We start from the raw sequence: 22,108 nt of genomic DNA on the forward strand, positions 1-22,108 counted from the left end.
GCCGAAGGGACCTAGTCATCTCTAAGTTCACTGGAGAGGTGGGGAGACAGAAGTCGGGGGACATGCTGAACAAGGACTGGCCCCTGGTGTCCCAATTCCTGGGAGTCCAAGTGCGAGCCAGCCCAGCCCAGCACAGCCCTCCACGACAGACAGACAGACATGGCCACCAGGCCCAGGGCCAGCAGCCCCCTCTCGGTGCCATATCGCTAGGCTGATGGTGCAGGACACCACCATCAAACGCAGGCCCTGAGGATGGCACACAGAACAGGTGCGTTTGCATAAGGAGATGAAAGAAGAGAAAAAAGCTCCGAGGTGGGAACAACATTCTGGTTGGGGGGGGAGGGGTGTGTGTGTGTGTGTGTGTGTGTGTGTGTGTGTGTGTGTGAAAGGACCCTGAGGAGACTGGAGTGTCTTCTGTCGGAGCCGGGCTGGCAGTAAGGGCAGAACAGCTCTGAGAAGACCAGGGAGACAGAAGGTTCTGTACAACCAACACTGAACTGTCTGCCTTTGCTGGAGGCCCACCTCCCCATGGCCACATCAGTCACTGAGCTTAGACTTTGGGAAGACGGGAATGAGGTATGCACCATCAGGGCTGCAGGAAACCTTACACAAGAGAATGCTTTCCAATGGCCCACAAGCCCCTGCGGCCCTGCCTGCTCCCTCCCCGGCGACATTGATGCCCTCCCTCCTCTGATCCATGCCTGACCAGCACCTTCTATTTACTTCACCTTGAATGCCACCTCCTCAGGGAATACTGCCTTGAGGACGACCCCTCCCCCTCCGCTACTCACTGTCCACTCTGCCAGGACAGGAGTACAAGTGGGCAAGGACCGTGTTTGGCTCACTGCTCCTAGCACAGTGCCTGGCACCCAGCAGCCCCCCCGGCATGTCTGCTGAATGATTGAGTGTTGTGAATGTCCTGGGTAAGTCTACACAGCGGCATGCTCATGTAAAACATCTAGCACAGGATACCCGGAAGATTACCAGTGAATGTTGCTGGGATTACATCAAAGCTGATGCCCAAACAACAAATTAACTTCCTGTTTCTATCGGAGTAATGGGTGCTCAGCAAGACAGAAGCCCTTTTCCTGTCTTCCCAGGGTCCAGATCCACTTTCCAGTCCCCTCCCAACCCCAACAGGTAAACTCCAGGATAAGGAGAAGAACACTGTCTTTACAAGACCTACGAAGGCAATCAAACCTGGACGCAAAGATCTCTGGGAATGTGCAGGAGAATCTATGTATTCTACAGAATTACTGTTAAAAGCAAGAAGAGGAAGTTGGTCAGTAGAAAAGAAGTGCACAGGGTTTGTCCTGCCTTGATGTGGGCAGGCTAGGAGAGAACTTCTCCTAATCCACCCCTCCAAAATCATGAAATTGCAGTGACTCCTCCTGCTTCCTTTACTCAGTAACAACAAGCACTGAGCAACCAATTGGAGACAGAAACACACAGCCTGTTCACAGAGTCTAACCCAGGAGGAACTAGATTAACATTTTGTACTGCTGAGTCATTAGTGGATCTCGCAAGGAAGTGCTATGCTATTTGTGACCTGTTTCACGAATTTCTGCTTTTATATTTTTATGCCCTCCTCCTACTTTATTTCAATTTATTCTCAATATTTAAAAAAAAATAACTGTGATTCTTAATCATTTTCATCTGTTGTGTTTCATGTCAAAAGCTAGAATGCTCTTAAAATAGGCTATTAATTGTCCTTAGAGCACAGTTTTGGCCTCATCCAACACTGTGGATTTTGGTATGAGCTATTTCATTTTCATGAATCACCCTATAATCTGAAATTCCAAGTTTGGCTTCTTCTATAAGAATTATTTAGATGAGGAGTTTTTGCTTGTTTAAATTTTCAAAGGGACTGCCTTATAGAGACTAACTTTTTAATATAGTGTATTGTTTCATGAATGAGGCCTGGGAGATTTCTACTTTTGAAATCTACTGAGATGAATTAATCATCAATTTTAATTGGGGCTTCTTGGAACATCTAGAAAATCGTCTTTAAAAAGAAAAGTCCATTTCCTAAAATATGCACACACATCTTTGTAAAGAGTTTCATAGAATGCTTATCAAAAAAAACAAAAGTTTTATCTTTTCAGAACTAAATATCCAAACAAAGAAAGTAAACAAGCTTGGAGTGGGGTGAGGGTAAGGTGGAGAAGAGGAGCAAAACTGCCAGAACTTAAAGATTAAATTTCCTTTATGAGAATCCCATACCTGGGAAGCATACCCATTGCAGCTCTGCATCCCTCTTTTAAAGACTAAATTGAGACTGCTAGAGACAAGGCACATACAACATGAATTTTCTCTGAGACTGGGGCTTCAATTCCACTCAACCCTTCACCACTGAATCCAATTGTCTTTCAAAAAATAAAATAAAATACTAACACAGCAGCTGAAAGCCTTCTCTTGTGACATTCCTTAAGTTTATAGATTGCACAAGGCACAGGCAGGAGGCTGGATGAAAACAAGCGGGACTCTGCTCCTGGAAAGCGGGCCGGCTAGGAGGAGGAGGCTGACAGGAAGCCCCAGGAAGAATATTAAGTCGTTTTCCAGCCAGGGCCACGCAAACCTGAGAGATGGGTGGGTCCTAGGGAATCCTGACATTCTTCTCTCAACCCTGTCGGTGCCTCTGCCTGCAAAAGTGGGACAGCAAATGGGAGAGGACCGGCACGCAGGAAACTGAGCAGGACGGGCGCTGTTAACCAGTACTGACAACACCCACGCAGGCACCCCTGGGGGAATCTCTGAGCCCCGGTGCTGTGGCCGCGGACAAGGTACGCAGCCAGCGCCCGAAGTGATATGTCAGCACAGCGTTTCTCTGTAAAATGACACATGCTACTGTAGGCGCGAGGGCTTACTGGGATGGCTTGCTTATTGGGATGGAGAGCTGGATTCATCTGCTTCCCTGCTAGCAAGAGCACCTGGAGATAAACAGACGTCACTGAAAGCAGAAAGTGACATTGGGGAGGGAAAAAAGAAAAGAAAAGAAAAGAAAAAAGAAAGCCCTCCTGATTCTGCCAGACCTGTTTGGCTGCATAGAGTCCTTTGGACAACAGGGCTGCAGGAGGAGGAACTACAGGATGGCACCAGTTCCAAAAGCAACGAAAGCAGACAGCATCGGGCCTATTCCCGATCCCCGTGAAGGCACTGAGATGGAGGAGAGGTCATCCATTAATGAACTGTGGTTCGACTGACCCTCTGTTTTGCAAGACGAATTACTTTTTGGAAAGTCAGCCTTGGTCCAGAGTTTCAACACACGAAAGTATCAGCGAGGCTTATTCCCTAGTAGGAAAAGTAAGACTTCAGAATTAAAATGCACTTGCCAAAGCAATCCTTTAACAACAGTGGGCGGTGGCTCTCTGGGGAGCACGCCCAGGCCACCCCTTCCCCCACCCCACCCCCTCGGGTGCCTCTTCCTGGCCTCTCTCTCAGAAGCTCCAAGGGCCCTTCTCTTTGCCTCTGTAACTTCCTGCCTGAGCCCATTTCTTCCACAGCTCACTTCTACCTCTGTGACTTTCTAAATAAACGTTCTCTCATAGTGTGAAAACAAGATAAAAACAAACAAACAACACTGGTTAAAACAAGCCCTCCCCAAGACAGATACCAAACAGTACCGTTTCCCAAACATTTGTTTACCGGAAGACATGTGTGAGCATGTTCATAGCAGTGACCTTTGTAATGGTCCCAAATTGGAAACCTTCCAAATTCCTATAAGCAGCATTTTTTTTTTTTGTAAATTGTAGTATATTCCACAATGAAATATGATACAGTAATGTGAGTAAACAACTACAAATACATGAAACAATACAGATACAGGGTCAGCAAACTCAATTTTTTTTTTAATCCTCACCTGAGTGTGTTTTGATTGATTTTAGAGAGAAAGGGAGAGAGAGGGAGAGAGAAACATCAATCAGTTGCCTTTCCATATGCGCCCTGACCGGGGATTGAACCCACAACCTAGGTATGTGCCCTGACCAGGAATCAAACCCACAACCTTTCGGTGTACGGCACGATGCTCCAACCAAATGAGCCGCCCAGCCAGGGCTCAACAAACTTTTCTGTAAAGGCTCAGATAGTAAATACCATGGTCTCTGTGTAGAGTACTCAACTCTGCAAGGATCGGGCAAAAGCAGCCGTGGCCCCAATGTTCATGGATGTGGCCAATCAATGCACGCACACTGCAATGCAATTTCATTATTTCTCACATCACGAAATATAATCCTTCTTTTCACTTTCCCCCCAAGCATTTAAAAATGTAAACCACATTCTTCGCTCACAAGCCAGAGGAACAGACCAGGGGCCGAATCTGGCGGTGGGGCTGGAGTTGGCCAAAGCATAATATAATATAGTCTCACCTAAGCAATGTAAGCTGGCACAATGCCAGGCCAAACAAACCTGGCACAAAGGCGTGCCTACCGCAGGGTGCCGTTTCTAAATGGAGGCCACAGTCAACTCCTGGGGTCAGAAGTCCTGATAAAGGTTACCCCTTGGAGTTGTGGGAGATGGAGAGGGGATGACAGGGATCCTGGGCGGTGAGGGGCGGGCACTGTCATGCTCTGTGCTCTGGATTTGGGTCCTGGTTACTCGAGCGTGGCCACTTGGTTGGCTGTACACGCATGACTCCTGCAAGTGTGTTCTACTTCAAGCGAAATTTAGGAAAATGAAGGCGGGACCACCCCATCAGCTTCAAACACGGGAATGTCAAGAGAACCACGGCCATCGAATGAAGGGAACCCTTCGCTGTGGCCAGGTTATCCGTCAATGCTGGAGTACTGAAGAAGATTTCGTCACAGAGGGCAGAGTTACATCAGGTTTTCGTCAGCTGTTAACGCGCCTGCTTCTTGGTGAGGTGCATGTCAGGGTGTAGGGGTGATGCTACCAGCAGATTGCGGCCAGGCCGTTTTCCTCCGTGTTTGTGGAAAAGGACAGTGGTGTTCACCCGGTGCCCAGGTCCTCCCCGCACGGAAACCTGCCGTCAATACCGTTACCATACACGGCATCTGGCGACACACGTGACCTTCAACCTGCAGCAGAACCTGTGCCGGACCCACAGACGGGAGAAAGGCCGAGCCCGGCTTCCGACTGCATTCCGAGAGAGAATGTGCAGTTAATTATTTTCCCTCACAGTCAGCAGCTGAGTCTCGCTGAAATCGCGCTTGTAATTATAGCTGTAATTATTATTTTAATACAAATCAGCAACTTATCAAAATATTACCCTGTAGATGCTGCCTCACTGCTGCCAGGCTACAGATGGAGGAGGAGGTGCCTCGGCCCCTGCCCTGCTCGGTGTGCCGGGACGGTGGGCACCTTGGTGAGGGTCCTTCCACCGCAGCCGGCCGACTGGCTTCACCGGTGCCCAAGTGCACGGTCATGGCCATGCCTGTCCTCTATTTATTTATTTTATTTTTATTTTTTAAATATAGTTTATTGATTTTTTCTTACAGAGAGGGAGAGAGATAGTTAGAAACACCAATGAGAGAGAGACATTGACCAACTGCCTCCTGCACACCCCCTACTGGGGATATGCCCGCAACCAAGGTACATGAACCCGGGACCCTTGAGTCTGCAGGCCGACACTCTATCCACTGAGCCAAACCGGTTTTGGCCTGTCCTCTCTTTAGAGATAGTGAGCCATGCTCTGCGTTTTACATCATAGCTTGGCTTTGGGAGACCTCCTCAGGGCCGGTCTCGGTGGTTCCATCCAGGCAGTGGGCAAACAATGGCACCCCTTCGGCAGAGCCGCTCGGAAAAGTTCCCGGATGAATCACTTTGTCAGAGCATGGCGTGCGGCTCACTCGTGGCATCGGGCACACAGGCTCCTGGTCACCTGACTGGAGTTCAAATTCCAAGTCCACGGCTCAGGGACTCTGAGCAAGCCCTTGTTCTCTCTGCCCAGCTTCCTCGTCTGTGAGTGGGAATGATGTCACGAGACTGTGGTAACAATTAGATGAGACAGTCCAGGAGGTGTTGCTTCGCACAGGGCCTGGCACACAGGGAGCATTTAATAGGTATCGGCGATGGTTGTCTTTATTATCACTGATTGCGGCTGTACACTGAAATCCTAACAGCAGTCCTACAGGTAGCTCTAATGAGCACAGTAGACTGGCGGTCCCGAGACAAAGAACTGTCTGTCCCCTGTAGAGGAGTCATCTCCCCTCCCACAAGTCATGACCTCTATGGTGATAAAGGCCAGAACTTCAAATGTTTAAATAGGAAATCCGAATTAGGTTTCTATTTGAAATCACTGGTTTTGAACTGTTGGCCAGTAATTTAAATGTTCTAATTAAGAAAGAAGAGCCCAGCCGGAATGGCTCAGTGATTGAGTGTCGACCTATGAGCTGGGAGGTAGCGGTTCGATTCCCAGCCAGGGCACATGCCCGGGGTGCAGGCTCGATTTCCAGGGTGGGGTGTGCAGGAGGCAGCACATGGATGATTCTCTTTCATTATTGTTTCTTTCTCTCTCTCCCTCCCTCCCTCCCTCCTTCCCTCTCTCTCTCTGAGGTCTAGGAGGAGGAGGAGGAGGAGGAGGAGGAGGAGGAGGAAGAAACTATGCTGCCATCATCCCATCTGTAGCCCAGACTGGACCCACAGAAGCCGGTTCACTGGGTCAGAACTTTATAGTTTCCACTTTTGCTGGTGGGTTATACTACCTTCTCACTGCAACAGAGTTCACCTGCTCCATGGGACATGTTTTCCCCTAAAAACAAAAACAAAAAAAAAACAAAAACAAAAACAAAAAGACGGAAACGGTAGTCATCCTCTCACCTACAAGGAGTGAATAACTGACTCAGCACCCATCTGCAAACCTCCCAAGTTTGCTCTTAACACCCCTCCTGACGTCATCTCCGCCCTGTCCTCTGTCATCGCTGCATCTTCTAAACAAGAGGGAATCAGAGGGAACAACCCCACAACTACTATTCAATAGGACTAGAAAAAAAGCAGGTAATGAGGGCATTTTACATCGGGACTGAATCTTCTGTGATGCCTGATGACAAGCAAATGGGGTTCTCTGTTAGCATTTTTTAGAGCAGCTGCCCCTTCTGAGCTGGGGAGAGAGGAGAGAGAGGAAGAGAGACCATGAATAGGCTTGTATTTCAAAGGGAACACCTGCAAGGCACGGCCCTGCATTAAAAAGTAAAGAGAACACAGCCACCAGTCTGGAAAAGAAGAGAAAAGAAAAAGAAAAAAAAAGGATTTCCCATTACATCTCTAAGAATAATGCCCCATCTCACAAGAAAAGAAGAAGAAAAAGAAAGAGAATAGCTTTTCCATGTCTCCAAAGAAACGAAGCTTATTGAAGAAGCCACAGTATTACTTGATCCATCCACCCTGGTTTCAATACTGTCCTTAAATAATGTGTACGCCAGCTCCCCGTCACCCAAAACATTTGTTTATTTTGTGAACCCGAGTCTGGTGGAGCGCTGAGACTTTGCGAAATTACGCCGTCCTTGGGCTCTGTTTGTATTGCTTCTCCCCTCGCTCGTTATAAGATGATTAGTTGTCTCTGCTGCCCTTTCAAATTGCTGTTCCAGTTACACTGCAGTTCTGTTATCCTGGTTCGGGAGAGGAGAGAGAGTCTTGGCTCAGGGTTAAGTTAATGTAGTCATTTCGGGCCCATTTGGGGACCTATTCATCACAGATAATTCCGTGTTCAACACGTGGGTGACTTCAGTGCAGACGCAACACGAAACGATCGAAGAGATGCACAGGAAGGGTCCGAGCCTAAGCCCAGAACACGGGCCCGGGGAGCCTCACCACTGGGAGAAGCACAGACAGAAACAGGGGCCATCAGAGAAGCCCTGACTGGGGGTGCACCTCGGAGGGACCCAGAACACACCTCCTCCCAAGGTCTACCTCCTTTCCACTTGAACTTCCGCACAAAACAGCACGACAATTCCGCAGAGGAGCAGGGTGTCTAAAATTTTCTTCTACTTTTTATTTTATTTTAAAACTTTTTCTCCATCACAGTTTACATGTAATATTATTTTGTATGAGTTTCAGGTGTACAGCATAGTGGTTAGACAGTCATATACTTTTCAGCGCTCCCTAGAAGCAGGGTGTCTTTAAAATGGTTAAGCCATGCCTTGGCGAGGTGGCTCAGTTGGTTTGCGTGCTGTCCAGTACACCAAAAATTTTTAAGGGTTCAATTCCAAGTTGGGAGGCAATCTATTGATGTTTTGCTCTCAAATAGATGCTTCTCTCTCTCTCTCTTCCCCCCTTTCCTCTCTCTCAAATTCAAATAAAAGTAATAATCCTAAATAATAAAAGGCAAATATGCAAATAGACCAAACAGTGGAATAACCAAACAACCAATTGCTATGACATGTTCTGACCACCAGGGGGCACACATGGAACATGGTGGTTGTCAGCAGCAGGCGGCAGAGAGCAGAACATGGTGGGTGTCAGATGCAGTGGGATGGTGGAGCAGGTGAGCGGGTGCACCAGACCAAGGCTGGGCACCGGTCGCTATCATTGGGGTGAGCCTCTGGTGGTTATTGAAAATTCTTTGCTCTTGCATGCTGCAGCCTTGCCTGGCGCTTGCACCTGCTGACAGCACTGGAGCCACCATTTGTACCTGCTACCTGATCGCTCAACACCGTCAGCGGGTTCAAGCTGTGGCTGCTGGCCCCCATCGTCCCTGAGGGCTTCTCCACCTCCCCCTGCTCCTGATGGGCGATTGGAGCAGCAGCCGCTGCCTGCACCAGCTACTAGCATTGGCCCCAATTGCTCTGCACCATCGAGGCAGCAGGAACAAAGTTGCTGGCAGGGGACTGGGGGCAGTGGCAGGAGGGGCCAGGCGAGGGCACAGAGGATGGGCCAAGACCTGCCCCTATGCCCACCGAAGTCCTGTGGCCCACAGTTCCTTTCAAGGTGCACAAATTCGTGCACTAGGTCCCTAGTAATCATATAATAAATAAAAATTATAAAAATAAAATGGTAAGCCACCACTGACAAAACCTTAAGTCATTCCATGACCTGGACAGCCATTCGCCATCCAAATTGAGCCAGGATTAACATGAGAATCAGAGTTTGGGACTGTCATTTATGTGTTTTCATTATGTGAACTAACTTCTTTTGCCAAAATCCCAATTTACCCGCACAGTAGACAGTAGGAGCCCGAATGCTGTCATTTTGACTGTCTGGTTATATTTATATACTGGTATTTTCTCTACTATTCATTCAAAGAAACATACAGCTATTACAAGTTTAAAAAAAAAAAAAAAAGTTCACCCACGGAGCAGGGGTCGGTGCCGCTGGGATCTGAGGGTGTTCTGTCCCCCTGTCTGGGTGTGAGTTACCTGGGTGGGCTCTGTTCCTGAAAATTCTCCGCACTGTACAGTTAGAATAATGGGCACTCTTGTATGTACAGTCTATTTCAGTTTTAAAAATCATTAAAAAAAATATGCAAACTTTAAGGAATGAATACATCCAGTGCGGATAGGAATAGAAACTCTTTATTAAGAGCTGCTATCCGAGGCCTGCCCACGCAGCGCCTTCAATCACGGCTGTGTCAGAGCCGGTGTGAGCGCCGTGCTTAGGATTCCTGGGGTCTGTCTGCGGCGCCTCTGGCCAGAGGGCTGCGTCCGAAATAAAGCACTCAACCGAAAATAAACAGAATGAACCCACCCGGCACACAGTAAGCCCTCTCGCATGGTCTCCTCCTTTCTCAGCACCCCAACTGCTTCTGTCACTACGTTTGTGACGATCAGACTTCTTAAAGTGTCCTTGTTTGTTTCTGTTTGGGGGTCATCCTACCCCCAGACCATAAACACAGGAGGAGCGGGACCCAGCTGTCTTGCCGGTCCCCATCTTCACACAGAGTCCGGCCCCAGCAGGCCCTCGGCCACTGTCCGGTGAACTAGAGGGCAGACGGAGGAGTGGGCGGGAAGCCTCGGTGGACTCTCCTCATTCTCTCCCTCCTTGTCCCCAGGGGTGACGAGGCAACCTGAGGGGAGCCCTGCCACCGGGTATGCACCTCTCGCGTACTTCTCTCTGTGACCCCGTCGGACACGCGTTCAGGGTTTTCTGAGCCTCAAAGCGCTTTCTTGTCTGTTTACTGAATTATATCCCCCCCTCCCCCCCAGCTGTTGAGGACCGCGGGCCTATTCACTCATCTGATGGACGTGCCGGGTCATCCCCAACAGAGTGGGCACCCCCCCCCCGCCCCGAGGTGCTCCAGGATGCTCCATCCCTCCATGAGCCGGGCCCTGCCAGCTGAGGTCACTCTCCATGTCCCAGCCCCTGTCATACTGGGGGGCAAGGTTGTGGGGAGCACCAAAAGGAGAAGGTGGATGATTCGAAACAGCATCTTATCCTCGCCCCAACAAAGGGGAAACCAGTTTACCAGACTGTATATTTGACGGCAGAATGGATTCAATTTTTGTGGCTGATGTCTCTTCCGTAATGGCTGCTGCGTATAAGAATTTGCATATGCTGAGTATAAGCCAACAGCCAGGGAGGGAAGGAAGCCACCACGGTGCCCACAGGAGGCGAAGGCCGTTGAGGTACAGAAGGGCCGTGAGTAAGTCACGTGGGGATAACTGACAGGTGACCACAGATGCTTATTTTCAGCTCGTCACCGTGAACATGAAGCTCTCCCACACGGAGGCTGCAAACGCCACAGTCAAGAGGTCCGTCGGGGATCACAGGTGAAGGAGGAGGCCTTGGGGGGCCCTGGGGAGCCTGGAGGGCCTCGGGGGAGCTCCTCCTCTGCTTGCCCAGTGGACAACAGGAAGGAATGTGAGCCCGGTGCTGCCGGACCTTGTGACTTTTTAAAGGCATTTCAAAAATCCACACTGTCTTCCAGCACATCCTAACCCCAACGTGTCGGTGCCTTTCGAACTCCGTACACCGTGCGGGCCAAACACAACCTCCCCAGGAGCCACGCATCACCCCTCTTGCAAACCCCCCCTGCCCTGGAAAAAGGACAGGGGGCTGGCCATGAAGCAGAGCTGTGCCCCTGCACAGGCCCTTCCAGGTCGGTGCCCGCATGGCCCTGCCTGGCAGACGAAGATGTGACGTGTCAGGTAGCGTGACATGAATGGCAGAGCTCGGCTGTGACCCTCTGATGTCACAGTACTGCCCCCCCCCCCCCCCCCCCCTACCAAACGGAACATCGCATGGCATGCCTCACAGGCCATTCAGCATCTGATCACCTGCTCCCCTGTAAGCCTCGGGCAGGCCCCTGCTCATCTCTGGGCTCCTTATCCACCTAAAAGGAGAAGAGTGTGAACTCCACAAAGGTAGCAGTTGAGGCCTCGTGTCTGCCAGTATGGGGGTGATGGGAAACTCCAGAGCTTCAGGCCCCTGAATCACACTATTCCTGGCCCCCACCTGTGCAGAGGACACCTTCCTCGTGTGCCCACAGGCCACCATAGGGAAAGGAGATCAGCAATGAACTTGGACAGAACCTGAGAGAAACCTCTCTGCTGACAGGCCATCTATTAGCAGGGGCCCGGGCCCTCGCCTGCTGGACGAGTCTCCCTGAGAGCAGGGAGCAGGTCCAGTGCTATGCTCTAACGGCTGGAATGGAGGATGGTGGGTGGATGGATGGATGCATAGGAACAAATGGGTGCATGTGTGAATGCATGAGGATGGGTGCATGCACTGTGGCATGAATGGGCAGGAAGGAGGAGAAGGAGGGGCATGGAATAAAGGACTTACTGGCTCTGAATTGAGGCTGGCATTCCAAAGAATGCAGGCTTTGGAATCACCACCAACCCTGAATTCCTAGTCTGGTCACTTTCCAGCTGTTTAACTTTCACCCAACTTTCTGCCTTAGCTTTTGTTATTTCCTAGTGACCTGGTGCACAGATTCGTGCACACTGAAAGGAAATGAATTAGAAGGTGGCCTGCAGGGTGGGACTGAGCTAGACCGGCCAGACACGCCCTGGGGCCAACCTCCTAGGGACCCTCCCCAGCCGGCCACACCTGGGCCACACCTGGGGTGGCTTCGTGGCTCCAAGGGTGTCTGCCTCTGGCAGGTGGGGTCCTTCGGCCTGGCCTGCGGGGATTGGGCCAAAACCGGTTCTCCGACATCCCCCAAGGGGTCCTGGAGTGCCAGAGAGCACTCTGCAAAGTTGCTGCTGAACACAAATGCACATGTGCAGTACCAGATTTGGGGCCAACAGTGCCCCAGCAACAACATACAACATAACACACGGCCGAAGGTGGAATCACACGGCCCTGTGAGGAATTGGGCTCCCTCCTTTCTGGTTTCAGGGTGCATCACCCAAGAACTGCCAAGTCACTGCAGCGCGGCAGCTCCTGCATTGCCATCTGCCCCCTGGTGGTCAGTGTGCATCATAGCTACTGGTCATATGGACACTTAGCATATTAGCCTTTTATATATATATATACAGATGATCAGTAAAATAGAGGTGAGACTAATAGCCCTTAACTTGCAAGAAGTTGTAAGGATTCAATAAGATCATGCCTTTCTGGTGCAAGGTAAACATTCAGTAAGAGAGAAATCCCCTTTCTCTTCCTCCTCATCATTATTACCATTTACAATGTCTGGGCACCAGCGGGCAATCTTCCCATCAATCTCTCCGCCCAGTAAACTGGACTTCCCTTGGGCTTAAACAATGTGCCTCGGGGCCAAGGATTACAGCAAAGGATTTCCAGGGAGAAGTGCTTGTCATTAGCATCCGTGACACTTTAGCCTGGATTAGATGCCCAGATAAGCCAGCAGTCACCTGGCTGGGACAAACCAGACATGAGACATAACACATCCATTTTGTTGCTTTCAGAGCAGCCCAAAGGACTCAAGAAGGCCCTTAGGGGACATTCTTCCCGCCAGGCCGGGTGTGTGGATGCCGCTCTACATTACTGAAGGGGTTAAGGTGACACACACATCCTGCCCCTGCCCCTGTCCCTGTCATCTCCTTGGTAATGTCTCCGGCTTCCCTTAGGGGAGGGGCAACCCTAACCACAGGGATCAGAGGGGCACGGCCTGATGCCTATCTGCGGACAAACGGGCAGTTTCGGTTGCAGGCAGAAGAAGTGCCCACGAGACCATCGGAATGCATGTTCTGAGAGATAACGTCCTGCTGCTCCCAGTCTCTCGGGGGCAAGTCGTGGGCTCCACCGGAGAGAACCACAGAGCCATTCACCGAGGTGAGCGGAGCATCAGGCAGCCTGCGGGGGAGGAATGAAAGCTGTTTCCAAGGACCTTTGCACACTTCCCTCTCCCCCCTCCTCCCCTGGTTAGAGAGAGCTGAATTCAGAACGCTTTCCTCCAGCCAACTTGGCCGTTGGGAGTTCAGTTACTCCAAAGATGCGCTCCGTGTATTTCACCGCAGCGGGATACCTTCTTCTCCAGGGACCGCTGGGGCTGTCCTTGGTGCCGGGCATGGTGCCCACATCAACTGCTTATGTGCGTCCTTACATGAGTGCTGGGATTCCAAGGTTGTGGACCTTTGCAAGATGCTTGTATGAGGGACATTGTAGAGCAGAGTGGTTATAAGAGCACAGGCTGCCTGGGTTCAAATCCCTGCTCTGCCATTTAGAGCAGTGGACCTTGGGCAAGCTGATTAAGTTCCTTATGCCTCAGTTTCCTCACTGTAGCATGAGGTGTAAATGGGTTAATAATTGTAAAACACCAAGAACAGGATTGGTTGTATTGAGCACCATGACTGTTGGCTATCGAAGTTACAATAGTACATGCCTTTAAAGAATAAATGAGTTGATTGTATACAAAGGGCTTAAAGCAGTGCCTGGCACATTATAATAGCTGTATAGACATTATTATTATGGTGGTGGTTGTTATTATCATTATCATTATCATTATTATTATTATTATTATTATCCTTCTACTTGTCTATTTAAGGGCCAGAGTCAATGAAAACTGCATATCTGTTCTTTTTCCAGGGTTGGCAATAAGAAGTGAGAAGCGAGATCTGAAGATTCGGTTGCCTTTAGGGTTTTTCAAAGAACTGCACAGACAAGGAGCTCAGAGATCTGCCCTTCAATTGGAATGAAGGCAGATCTGGGTTTGGGGCCCAGTCCTGCTCTTCCCCAGCACTGCAAGCTGCTTCCCCTCTCTGAGCCTCAGTTTCTTCATCTGTGAAATGGGAACAACCACAGTTGGGAATAGTCACTGAGACAGTGAGGTAGTATCTGCAAAGCCCTCATTATCCCTGCCACACAATCGACAACGTAAGGCCAGCAATTTCTGGCCAATGTCCTTAGTTTCTGAGCTGGATAACACCTCTTCTAGCCTGTATTTTTTTTTTTGGGGGGGGGGGGAGGGGTGAGCATAACGTACACAAAATACCGAAGGATGCCTGTGGCATACAGCTGGCACTAAATAAATGTTACAGTCCTCCCCATACCACATCCCATCCTGCTCCAAGGATCGACACACAGGAGATGATGCTTTCTATGTGGATTTCTCTCAAACTCTACTCGGTTGGGGAAAATGGATGCTAATTGTGAAAAAAAAAATATGCTTATTTTCAAACATACTATGAGTTTCTTTTTTAAAGAATAGCTCATACCCCTTCCCTTTAAACTTGGGTTTTGCAGGGGTTGAGTTTGTGATTGCTTTCTTTTTCTCCTCCCCGCCCCCCGCCGCCACACCCCTAAAGTATTTTCTCTTTGTTTCCGATAGATGGGGACCAGGGTCAATAAAAATGGGGAGGTACGAAGGAAAACAGAGGAGAGAGCTGTCCTCAGTGCCAAGTCTTAGGGCAGTATTAACCAAAAGACAGAAAGGAGGCAGGCCTCATCCCAGGCAGTGAGTCACATTGGCACCGCACATGCTAGTCCTTCTGCCCCCAGATTTATGGCCCCCGGACCACACGCAGCTCTGAGCAGGAAGCAGACCTCTACCACAGCGATATTCTTAAGGACATTTTATTTCTGGAAAACAGTAATAGGCATTTTGTCATTCAACCTCTGGAAGATTTTCATTTGTTAACTGACAAACTAGAAAGTGCAGAGACTGGAGGAAAGTATATATAGGGCGGAGCAAAAGTAGGCTTACAGTTGTTCCTATGGAAAATAATGCAATAATGAATGAATAATGAGACAAGAATAAACTGTTTTGCATACTCACAGCTGCAAATCCACTTTTGCCCCACCCTATGTGTGTATGTATGTGTGTGTGTGTATAGATATATACACACACATACTATATACACACTTTGAATAAGTATAAAGGCAGTGTTTATTAAAATACATTTCATTTTCAAAATGTAATAGAAGCTACAGACATTGTTTGTATACATTTTGAGGGGACACCCTGTATATACATATAGGTGTGTGTGTGTGTGTGTGTGTGTGTGTGATAATCATTTCTCCTATTATTTATCTATTTTATTTAACATTTTTCCAGTATGTGATTAAGCAGATGGCAACATTTGCAGAAAGGTAAATATTGTTCGATGATGCATATTTCTGTATACAAAGTGTAATGCATTGCTCAAGCAAAATAAAACTCCATTGAGAGTGTGAAGGGAAAAAAAAAAAAAAAAAACACGTCAATAAAATACCCTCTGTTCTCTGCGGTCTCAAAACATTTGGATAGAAAGAAAAGCTACGCCTCTGAGGCTGTTAGAACCAGAGGCATTCTGCATACAGTGAACCGATTTTTCAAAGTGGCTGCCAGTGTCTGAAAACATCCCGAGTTATCTGAGCAATGTGAAGTATGAGGAATTTCTGTAGAAAAAAAAAATCAACATTTCTAAGGGGTCAGACAATACAGAAACCATTTTACTTTAAGTGTGTCTGTGTATGGGTGTGTTCAAGGGTAATAAAAATTAGGTTTCTTCGATGAAACTTACTGAGTAACAATTTATCTAAGGGCACAGGCAATAAACTGCAAGAAGTTCACCGGAGGCAAAGCGGGAAAAAATAAACATCCCTTACATTAACACATACAATCGTCCTTCATGTTCCCCAGATCTATTCAGAACTGTAGTTTGATCTTTTTGACAAGTGTCCCCACCGTCCCCTCCCTTCATAGGTGAGCCCGTCTGTTTCTTAGACTCTAAAAATCCACAGCTTACTGGGGACTCAATGAAAAAAAACACACACAAAAACTCAGTGTCACAGCCACAGAACAACGACAATCCAGCCGATAATTCTAATAGCTAAGAGCTTTGAAAGAAGCTGAGAGGAAAGAGGAAGTTTGCAAATCTTGTAGGGATATGCCCAGCTTGCCACCATGCTAGCACTCTCTGTCTCTGTCTGCTGGAGACACTGGGTGTTTCCTCTTGTTTTCGTAAAATGTACCAAACGTGCCCTCCGCTCCCTCCATGGGGCTGCAGCTCCTCAAACATAAAAGGCACCAGTGCAGAAGCTCCGGGCGGGTGGGCCGAAGGGGGCAAGGTCTGGTTTAGAACACGCTCTATGCTCCGTGCCTGCCTGACGCTCTCTGGGACATACCCTCCGCCGCCGCCAGGGCCCAGATCCTGTCTGCGTGCAGGAAGCAACAGTGCCATCCCGCCCCAGACTTCAACAGAGCGGAGATGAAGCACCATCTCCCCAGCACGTGCCTCACCCGCTCTTTACAAGAGCCATCTGGAAAATCACAGGGCTTCTTTCTTTTTTTTTAATGTCCCTTTCCTGAATCCAGCTCCAAAGCACCATGCCAGCCGCCTCAGCAGGGTCTGCAAACAAACTGCGTGTTGCAAGGGCCTCGGTGACTGGCAGAAAAAAAACCCAAAACGGTCTGGTCCTCTCCTAGCTTGCAGCCCAAGCTCAGGAGACACCAGACTTTGGGAACAGCCTGCCCCCTTCTGGTCTCCTTGAGCTCCATGGAAGGGCAGGAGCTGGGGAAGGGGGGGGAGGGCGGGGGTACGCACAACCAGAGGAGGACAGACCCCTGGCCCCATCTGGCAAGTGTGTACTGATTTCAGGATCCAGGAAGGCATGAGGTTACAGGGGTGCGGGGGAGGGGGGAAGGGACAGACAAGCAGATAAAATAAAATACAAATCCAAAATCCCAACAATAAACAACAGTATGGTAGACAGCCAAGAAGAAGCGGGGGAGGGGGGGAGGGGGGGCAGCATAAAATACATACATGTATGTCTATATTGGAAGGTGAAGACATTGAGACTGGGAGGCAGGGATGGGGGACAGTAACTGAGCAGATCAAAGCAGAGTTCCAGAAAAGCAAAGCAACTTGGCTGCTGGCATTCCAAAGGACTAAAAAAGGAAAGCCGGCAGTGGACGCGGAGCCACACCACCCGCCTGCCCATTGCAAGCCTCTCTGTGGCTGAGCTCGGAGGTGAGCGAGCAGGACACCGGACTGAACGCACCAAATGGGGAAATGGACAGAGAACTCAACTGCCAGGGACCCTGGGAGACACTTGCCAGCCAGACCTCCTTCCTCCTCTCGACTAGTTTCAACAGGTGGGTGTTTGCACCCAGAGGCACCTCCGGACGCTGGTCTGAACCCCGGATGCAAAGGACCCAGTAAGCCCCATGCCCGTGCTGCCTGTCCCTCAGTGGGATCAGCAGAGCACGTCCTGAACCCCTCCCACCCACCCCCCTCCCGGTGGGGCCCCTAAATCCGGGAAGAATGTCTGCCCAGACACATCCCTGTCCACTCCCGGATTCAAAGGCAGAGCCCGAGAGCTGCCTTTGCGGGTAACAAGGGGCTGCTGGACATTGGGAACGTTCTGGTTCTCCACCAGGAATCTCCATCCACGCCCCTACCCCCCAAAGGAGGGGATGACGGCTCCCTGCTACCACCCACACAGACCGGCCTCCGCGATTTAACAGGACATCATCGCAGCCTCAGCTCGGCGGCACTGAGAGCTGCACTCTGGCAGAGAGGGTCGCCCAGACTCAAAGAAGTTTAGCAGATCCACAAGCCTCACACTGTGTCTGTCCGAAGGCAGCCTTCAGCTAGGGCTCCCCAAGTGGCAAATGACAGAGACATGTGCTAAGTGCCTAGGGGATCCTGAAACTACCCCCCGGTAATCTGATAACCCCACAGGAGCTAGGAGAGCCCCCACCACCACCACCACCACCACCACCACCAAACCAAGTAGCAGTGATGGAGATAAAGACAGACACACAGCTCTGGTGGTGCCATTCAGACAGACACACCCACCAGCACTGAAACCCTGGCCCAGCGTGGGGGCCTCTGACCTCCGGTTCTCTGGGCTGGGCTCCCAGTGCAGTGGGCTCAGCAAAGCAGCCCAAGAAAAGGTATGCAAGACACCCCTGGAGGAGGCACTGGGGACAGGAGGAAGGCAGCCAGAGGGCTCGGGGAGACCAATGGAAGGGGCGGTGTCAGAGCCCAGGCTGTCACACCCAGAGAGCACAGGAAACCCAGAGCGGCCCAGGTCCTGATGGCAGGACGGGATGCAGCTGGCCATAGCAATCAGCTCCACGAGCTGCCGCAGAGAGCCAGCCAGCCACACCATCCAGGAGCCTGGCCATGCCCTGACCCTGGGCAGCAGGGGGAGGAGGGTCAGAGAGGGCACAAGGAGAGGGCAAGGTTAGAGACAGACACCCAGAGGAGAGAGGAAGACCCAAAGTAAGGCTAGGCACCTCCGCTGAGTCTTGATTCAGGGACAGGGCTGGCGACTGGGGACCCTGTACCCAGACCCAAAGCAACGCGGCGGCCAGCAGGCGGGCACCGAGTTGTCTGCGCCCGGCTCGCTGCAAACCGAGATGCTGCGAGAGAGAGCCACGGCCACGGCGAGCCGCGGCTGAGGATCGCGGGCACCATCCACTCCCTCAGACAGGGTCCGAGGCACCGGCACCCACAGGCACTGAGCAAGTCGGAGCGTCCAGAAAGAGTGACGAGGAGCAGCAGGCACCCCGCCAGCTCCTGTCACCCCCAAAGCGCCTCCGCCGGAGAGAACTTCCCCAGACCCTAAGGGGGCCAGTCCTTAGACTCGGGATGGGGCAGCCCCTGGCCCCTAAACCGTGTCAGGCACCCCACCCCCCTCCTTCCAAAGGGACGTGGAGCCAGCAGGCTGGGGGAGTCCCAGTCTGGAGATCAGGGCGCCAGGGGTTGGGGGGGGGGGGGGAGGGCGTGGGGCCGGGGCTGCTTGGCTGCCTCCCTTCCTCCCTTCCCCGGACGCCAGGCGAAAAGGGGGCATCTTACCAGCGCCCCGCGCCCGGCCAGCTGCTGCGCCCGGGCTCCTCCGGCGCCGCCCGCCCGCGCCCGCGCCGGGGGCCCCCGAGCTCCGCGGCCGCCGCCGCCGCCTCCTCCGCGGGCTGCAGCCGGCGCGGCGGGCAGGTCCCGGCGCTCGCGGCGCGGGGCCGGCGCCGGGGGCGGCTGCTCGGCGAGGCGCTCGCCGGCCCCGGAGTCCAGGCTGCTGAAATTCCACACGACCAGCGTCTGCAGCAGCAGCACCGTGAGCGCCGCCAGCAGCGCCGAGTGCGACCGCCGGGCCAGCCTCCGGGCGCACGGCGCCGCCACCATCTTCGGAGCGGAGCGCGGCGGGCGGGCGGGCGGGCGAGCGGGGCGCGGGGACCCGGGGCTCCGGGCCGCCCGCGCGCTCCCCGTGCCTCCCGCGGCCGCCGCTCGGGCTCCCGCTCGGGCCGCCGCCGCCTCGGCTCGCCGCTGCTCCTCCTCCGCCGCCGCCGCCGCCGCCGCCGCCGCTGCCGCCGCCTCCACCGCCGCCGCGGCGCGGAGTTTTCAGACGGGCAGGGACCCGGACGTCACCGGGAGGAGGGGGGCGGGAGGCGGGCGCGGGAGGCCGCGCGGGGGGCGCCGGCGCGCGGGGATCGGCGCGCAGGGACAGGGGGGCCGGCCCGCGGGGCTTCCCCTCCCACCGCCTCCCCCGGAGGGGCGGGGGGCGGGCTCGGGGGTCGCGGGCCGGGGTGGAGAGGGGCGGGGCCTGGGGCGGAGCGAGGGAGGGAGGAAACGGAGGGAAAGGAAGGGGGTGGGGGCAAGCAGACAGGGCAGACCCCCGCTAAGACGGGAGTGAGAAGGGGGTAGGGGAAAGGAAGGTCCCCGCGGCGGAGAAAAAGAGGCTGGGGTGAGGGGTTTGTGGGGAGGGGGTGGGGGGCACAAAAGCCGAGGGAGCTTTGGGTGAGGGTGGGCCCGCTCCGGATCCCGGGGAGGGAGGCGGGCGGGGAAGATCTGGGGGTCCCGAGATCCTGCCTTCCCTGTGGGGAGCGAGCAGGAGGCAGGAGGAGTGGAGCAGGCTGCCCGCCCTTGAGTTCGCGGGTCCGGGATGCTCTCCGCGCACAAAGACAGCCTGGCAGGTGGAGACGTGAAGGGGGCGTTCGGAGTGTCAGAGCCACGCAAGTGTCTCACGCGGAGGATCCTTGGATCCCCGGGCGGCGGGAAGGGGCAGGGAGGAGGCTGTGGATAAGCCTCTGACTGTGAGTGACTTCTGAATCACACCCAACCCCTAGAGCCAAGGATGTCCTAAGTGCTTCCTTGAGTCACTCCTTTGCTCCCTGAGGATGCACAAGCCAAGAGACACCAAACCCAGTTGGCGAGCTAGCAGCTTTCCTGGGGAAAGGGAGACCAGACCGTGTGGAGTTTCTCACCCTTCACAGGATCCCAGTCCCCCAGTCTGGCACCTGAGCCTCCCACCAGGTCCTTCTTCCCAAGCCTGCCTTCCAGCCAGGCAGAGCTCAGCTCGATGGGGAGCAGGTCTTGCCTTGGAGTTCTTTTCCATTCGGGCTGGACTATTCCGGTGACCTTGAGCCAGGAGAGCGCCTCTCTGGGCCTGAGCTTCCCTCCTCGGTCAGTGAGGTTTAGACTGGGGATCCCAAAGGATTTGAGTTTCATCCCCAGCCTTCTCTGACTCAGTCTTCCCGTCTTCCCCTCCCTTGTCCTCTTGTCCAAGGCTTTCTACACAGCAGCCCTGAACACACAGGCAGGATGGGGGCAGGGATTAACACCAGGAGAATACAGATAGCAGGCCAAACCCCCAGTTTGCGAATTGGGGACTCGAAGCGAGTGTGTTGCATCTTGTCCCCTGTGCTTTTAAACCTCATCCTTATTTGTAAAAAGAAGACAGTGGAGGAATAAAGAGGATCTCTCTGAGAAGGAGGCAGGGAGGGGAAAGAGATCATTTTGTTCACACCACGAGAGTCCGTGAACATCCAACTGCGTCAGACACAGGTGGGGGCATCCACAGGTGAGTTAAGGCTGAGTCTCCCCTTCGCCAAGCCGGGAGTCAGTCATTAAAACCCAGCGAGGTTGGTGTCTCTTCAGAAATGAGCATGAAGTGCTATGGCTTCCTGAGGGTGGGGCCGGAGTGACTGCCATGAAAATGAGGTTTGGTCTAGCAACTCAGAGCTCTGGCCTAGGGTTCCTTTTCTCTCCATCTCTCCTCTCTGCCTCTCGCGGGGCCTGCTTCCTCCTGAGGTTCTCTCTTCGCATGGGCCTGGAATGCATTGCTGAGACTACTGGCATCCTTCACTCATTGCCAGCCCAGAAGAAGGCGGGGCAGTATTTCCCATTTCCCAGCATTCCCCTCACAGGCCCAGAGATTCCCTCTGAACCAGCTTCACATCATAGATGGCCCCTAAACCAAGCACTGCGGCCAGGAAGATAGAATGTGCTGATCAGCCTGGCCAAGGTCCCACACATCGCCTCTGGCTCCAGGGAGAAGCCAGCTCCCCGGATCAGGATCTCCTGGGAAGGCAGGATCGGTACAGGGGAGAGAGCCACCATTATCTATTCCGTGCAGCCACCGCGGTGCTAACATAGCATCGGGCCAGTCAGTCCCTCCCAGGCCTGCAGGTTCTGTAATGCCGAGCGAGGGATTGGAGGAGAGGGCCCCCAGAACTCTTCCTCAGTGTCCTCACAGAGCTGCCCATTCCCAGCAGAGGCTGGGGACTCTGGGCTCTCCTCCCACCCCCTCCCCTATCTCCACCCCCTCCCCCTGAAGACCATTTTTGCTTCAAGGTCTGAGCTGCAGTTTTCCTCTGAGCAGCAATGATGTTATCTACTTCCTGCACGCGATGCGTTAACCACAGTCCTTTGGGGCACCCGCTCTGGCTCTGGTTCAGCTCCCTCGGGGCCACAGGCTGAAGGAGTGAGGTTAAGGATCCAGGCCCCCAAGTCCCTGGAGAGAAAGAGTTGTTTATTTCAACTTGTAAAAAGCCACGCGAGAAGGAGGTTTAAAAGCTCCAGGGCAGGTTACGGGTGCCATAAACAACGTA

General features: G+C 52.5%; 1 protein-coding gene across 1 annotated transcript in view; it reads right to left on the reverse strand.

The window, feature by feature from the left end:
- The window catches only part of XYLT1 (xylosyltransferase 1), a 307,371-nt gene extending 287,689 nt beyond the window's left edge, over nucleotides 1-19,682 (reverse strand). Inside the window, exon 1 of the mRNA XM_084880756.1 lies at nucleotides 19,083-19,682. Within this exon, the coding sequence (XP_084736882.1) occupies nucleotides 19,083-19,403 (321 nt within the window). The 5' untranslated portion in view covers nucleotides 19,404-19,682. The remainder of the gene's footprint in view (nucleotides 1-19,082) is intronic.
- Between the last annotated feature and the right edge of the window lie 2,426 nt (nucleotides 19,683-22,108).

This window comes from Pipistrellus hanaki (genome assembly GCF_964339955.1).
Source record: "Pipistrellus hanaki genome assembly, chromosome: 4".
Classification (NCBI taxonomy): Eukaryota; Metazoa; Chordata; class Mammalia; order Chiroptera; family Vespertilionidae; genus Pipistrellus; species Pipistrellus hanaki.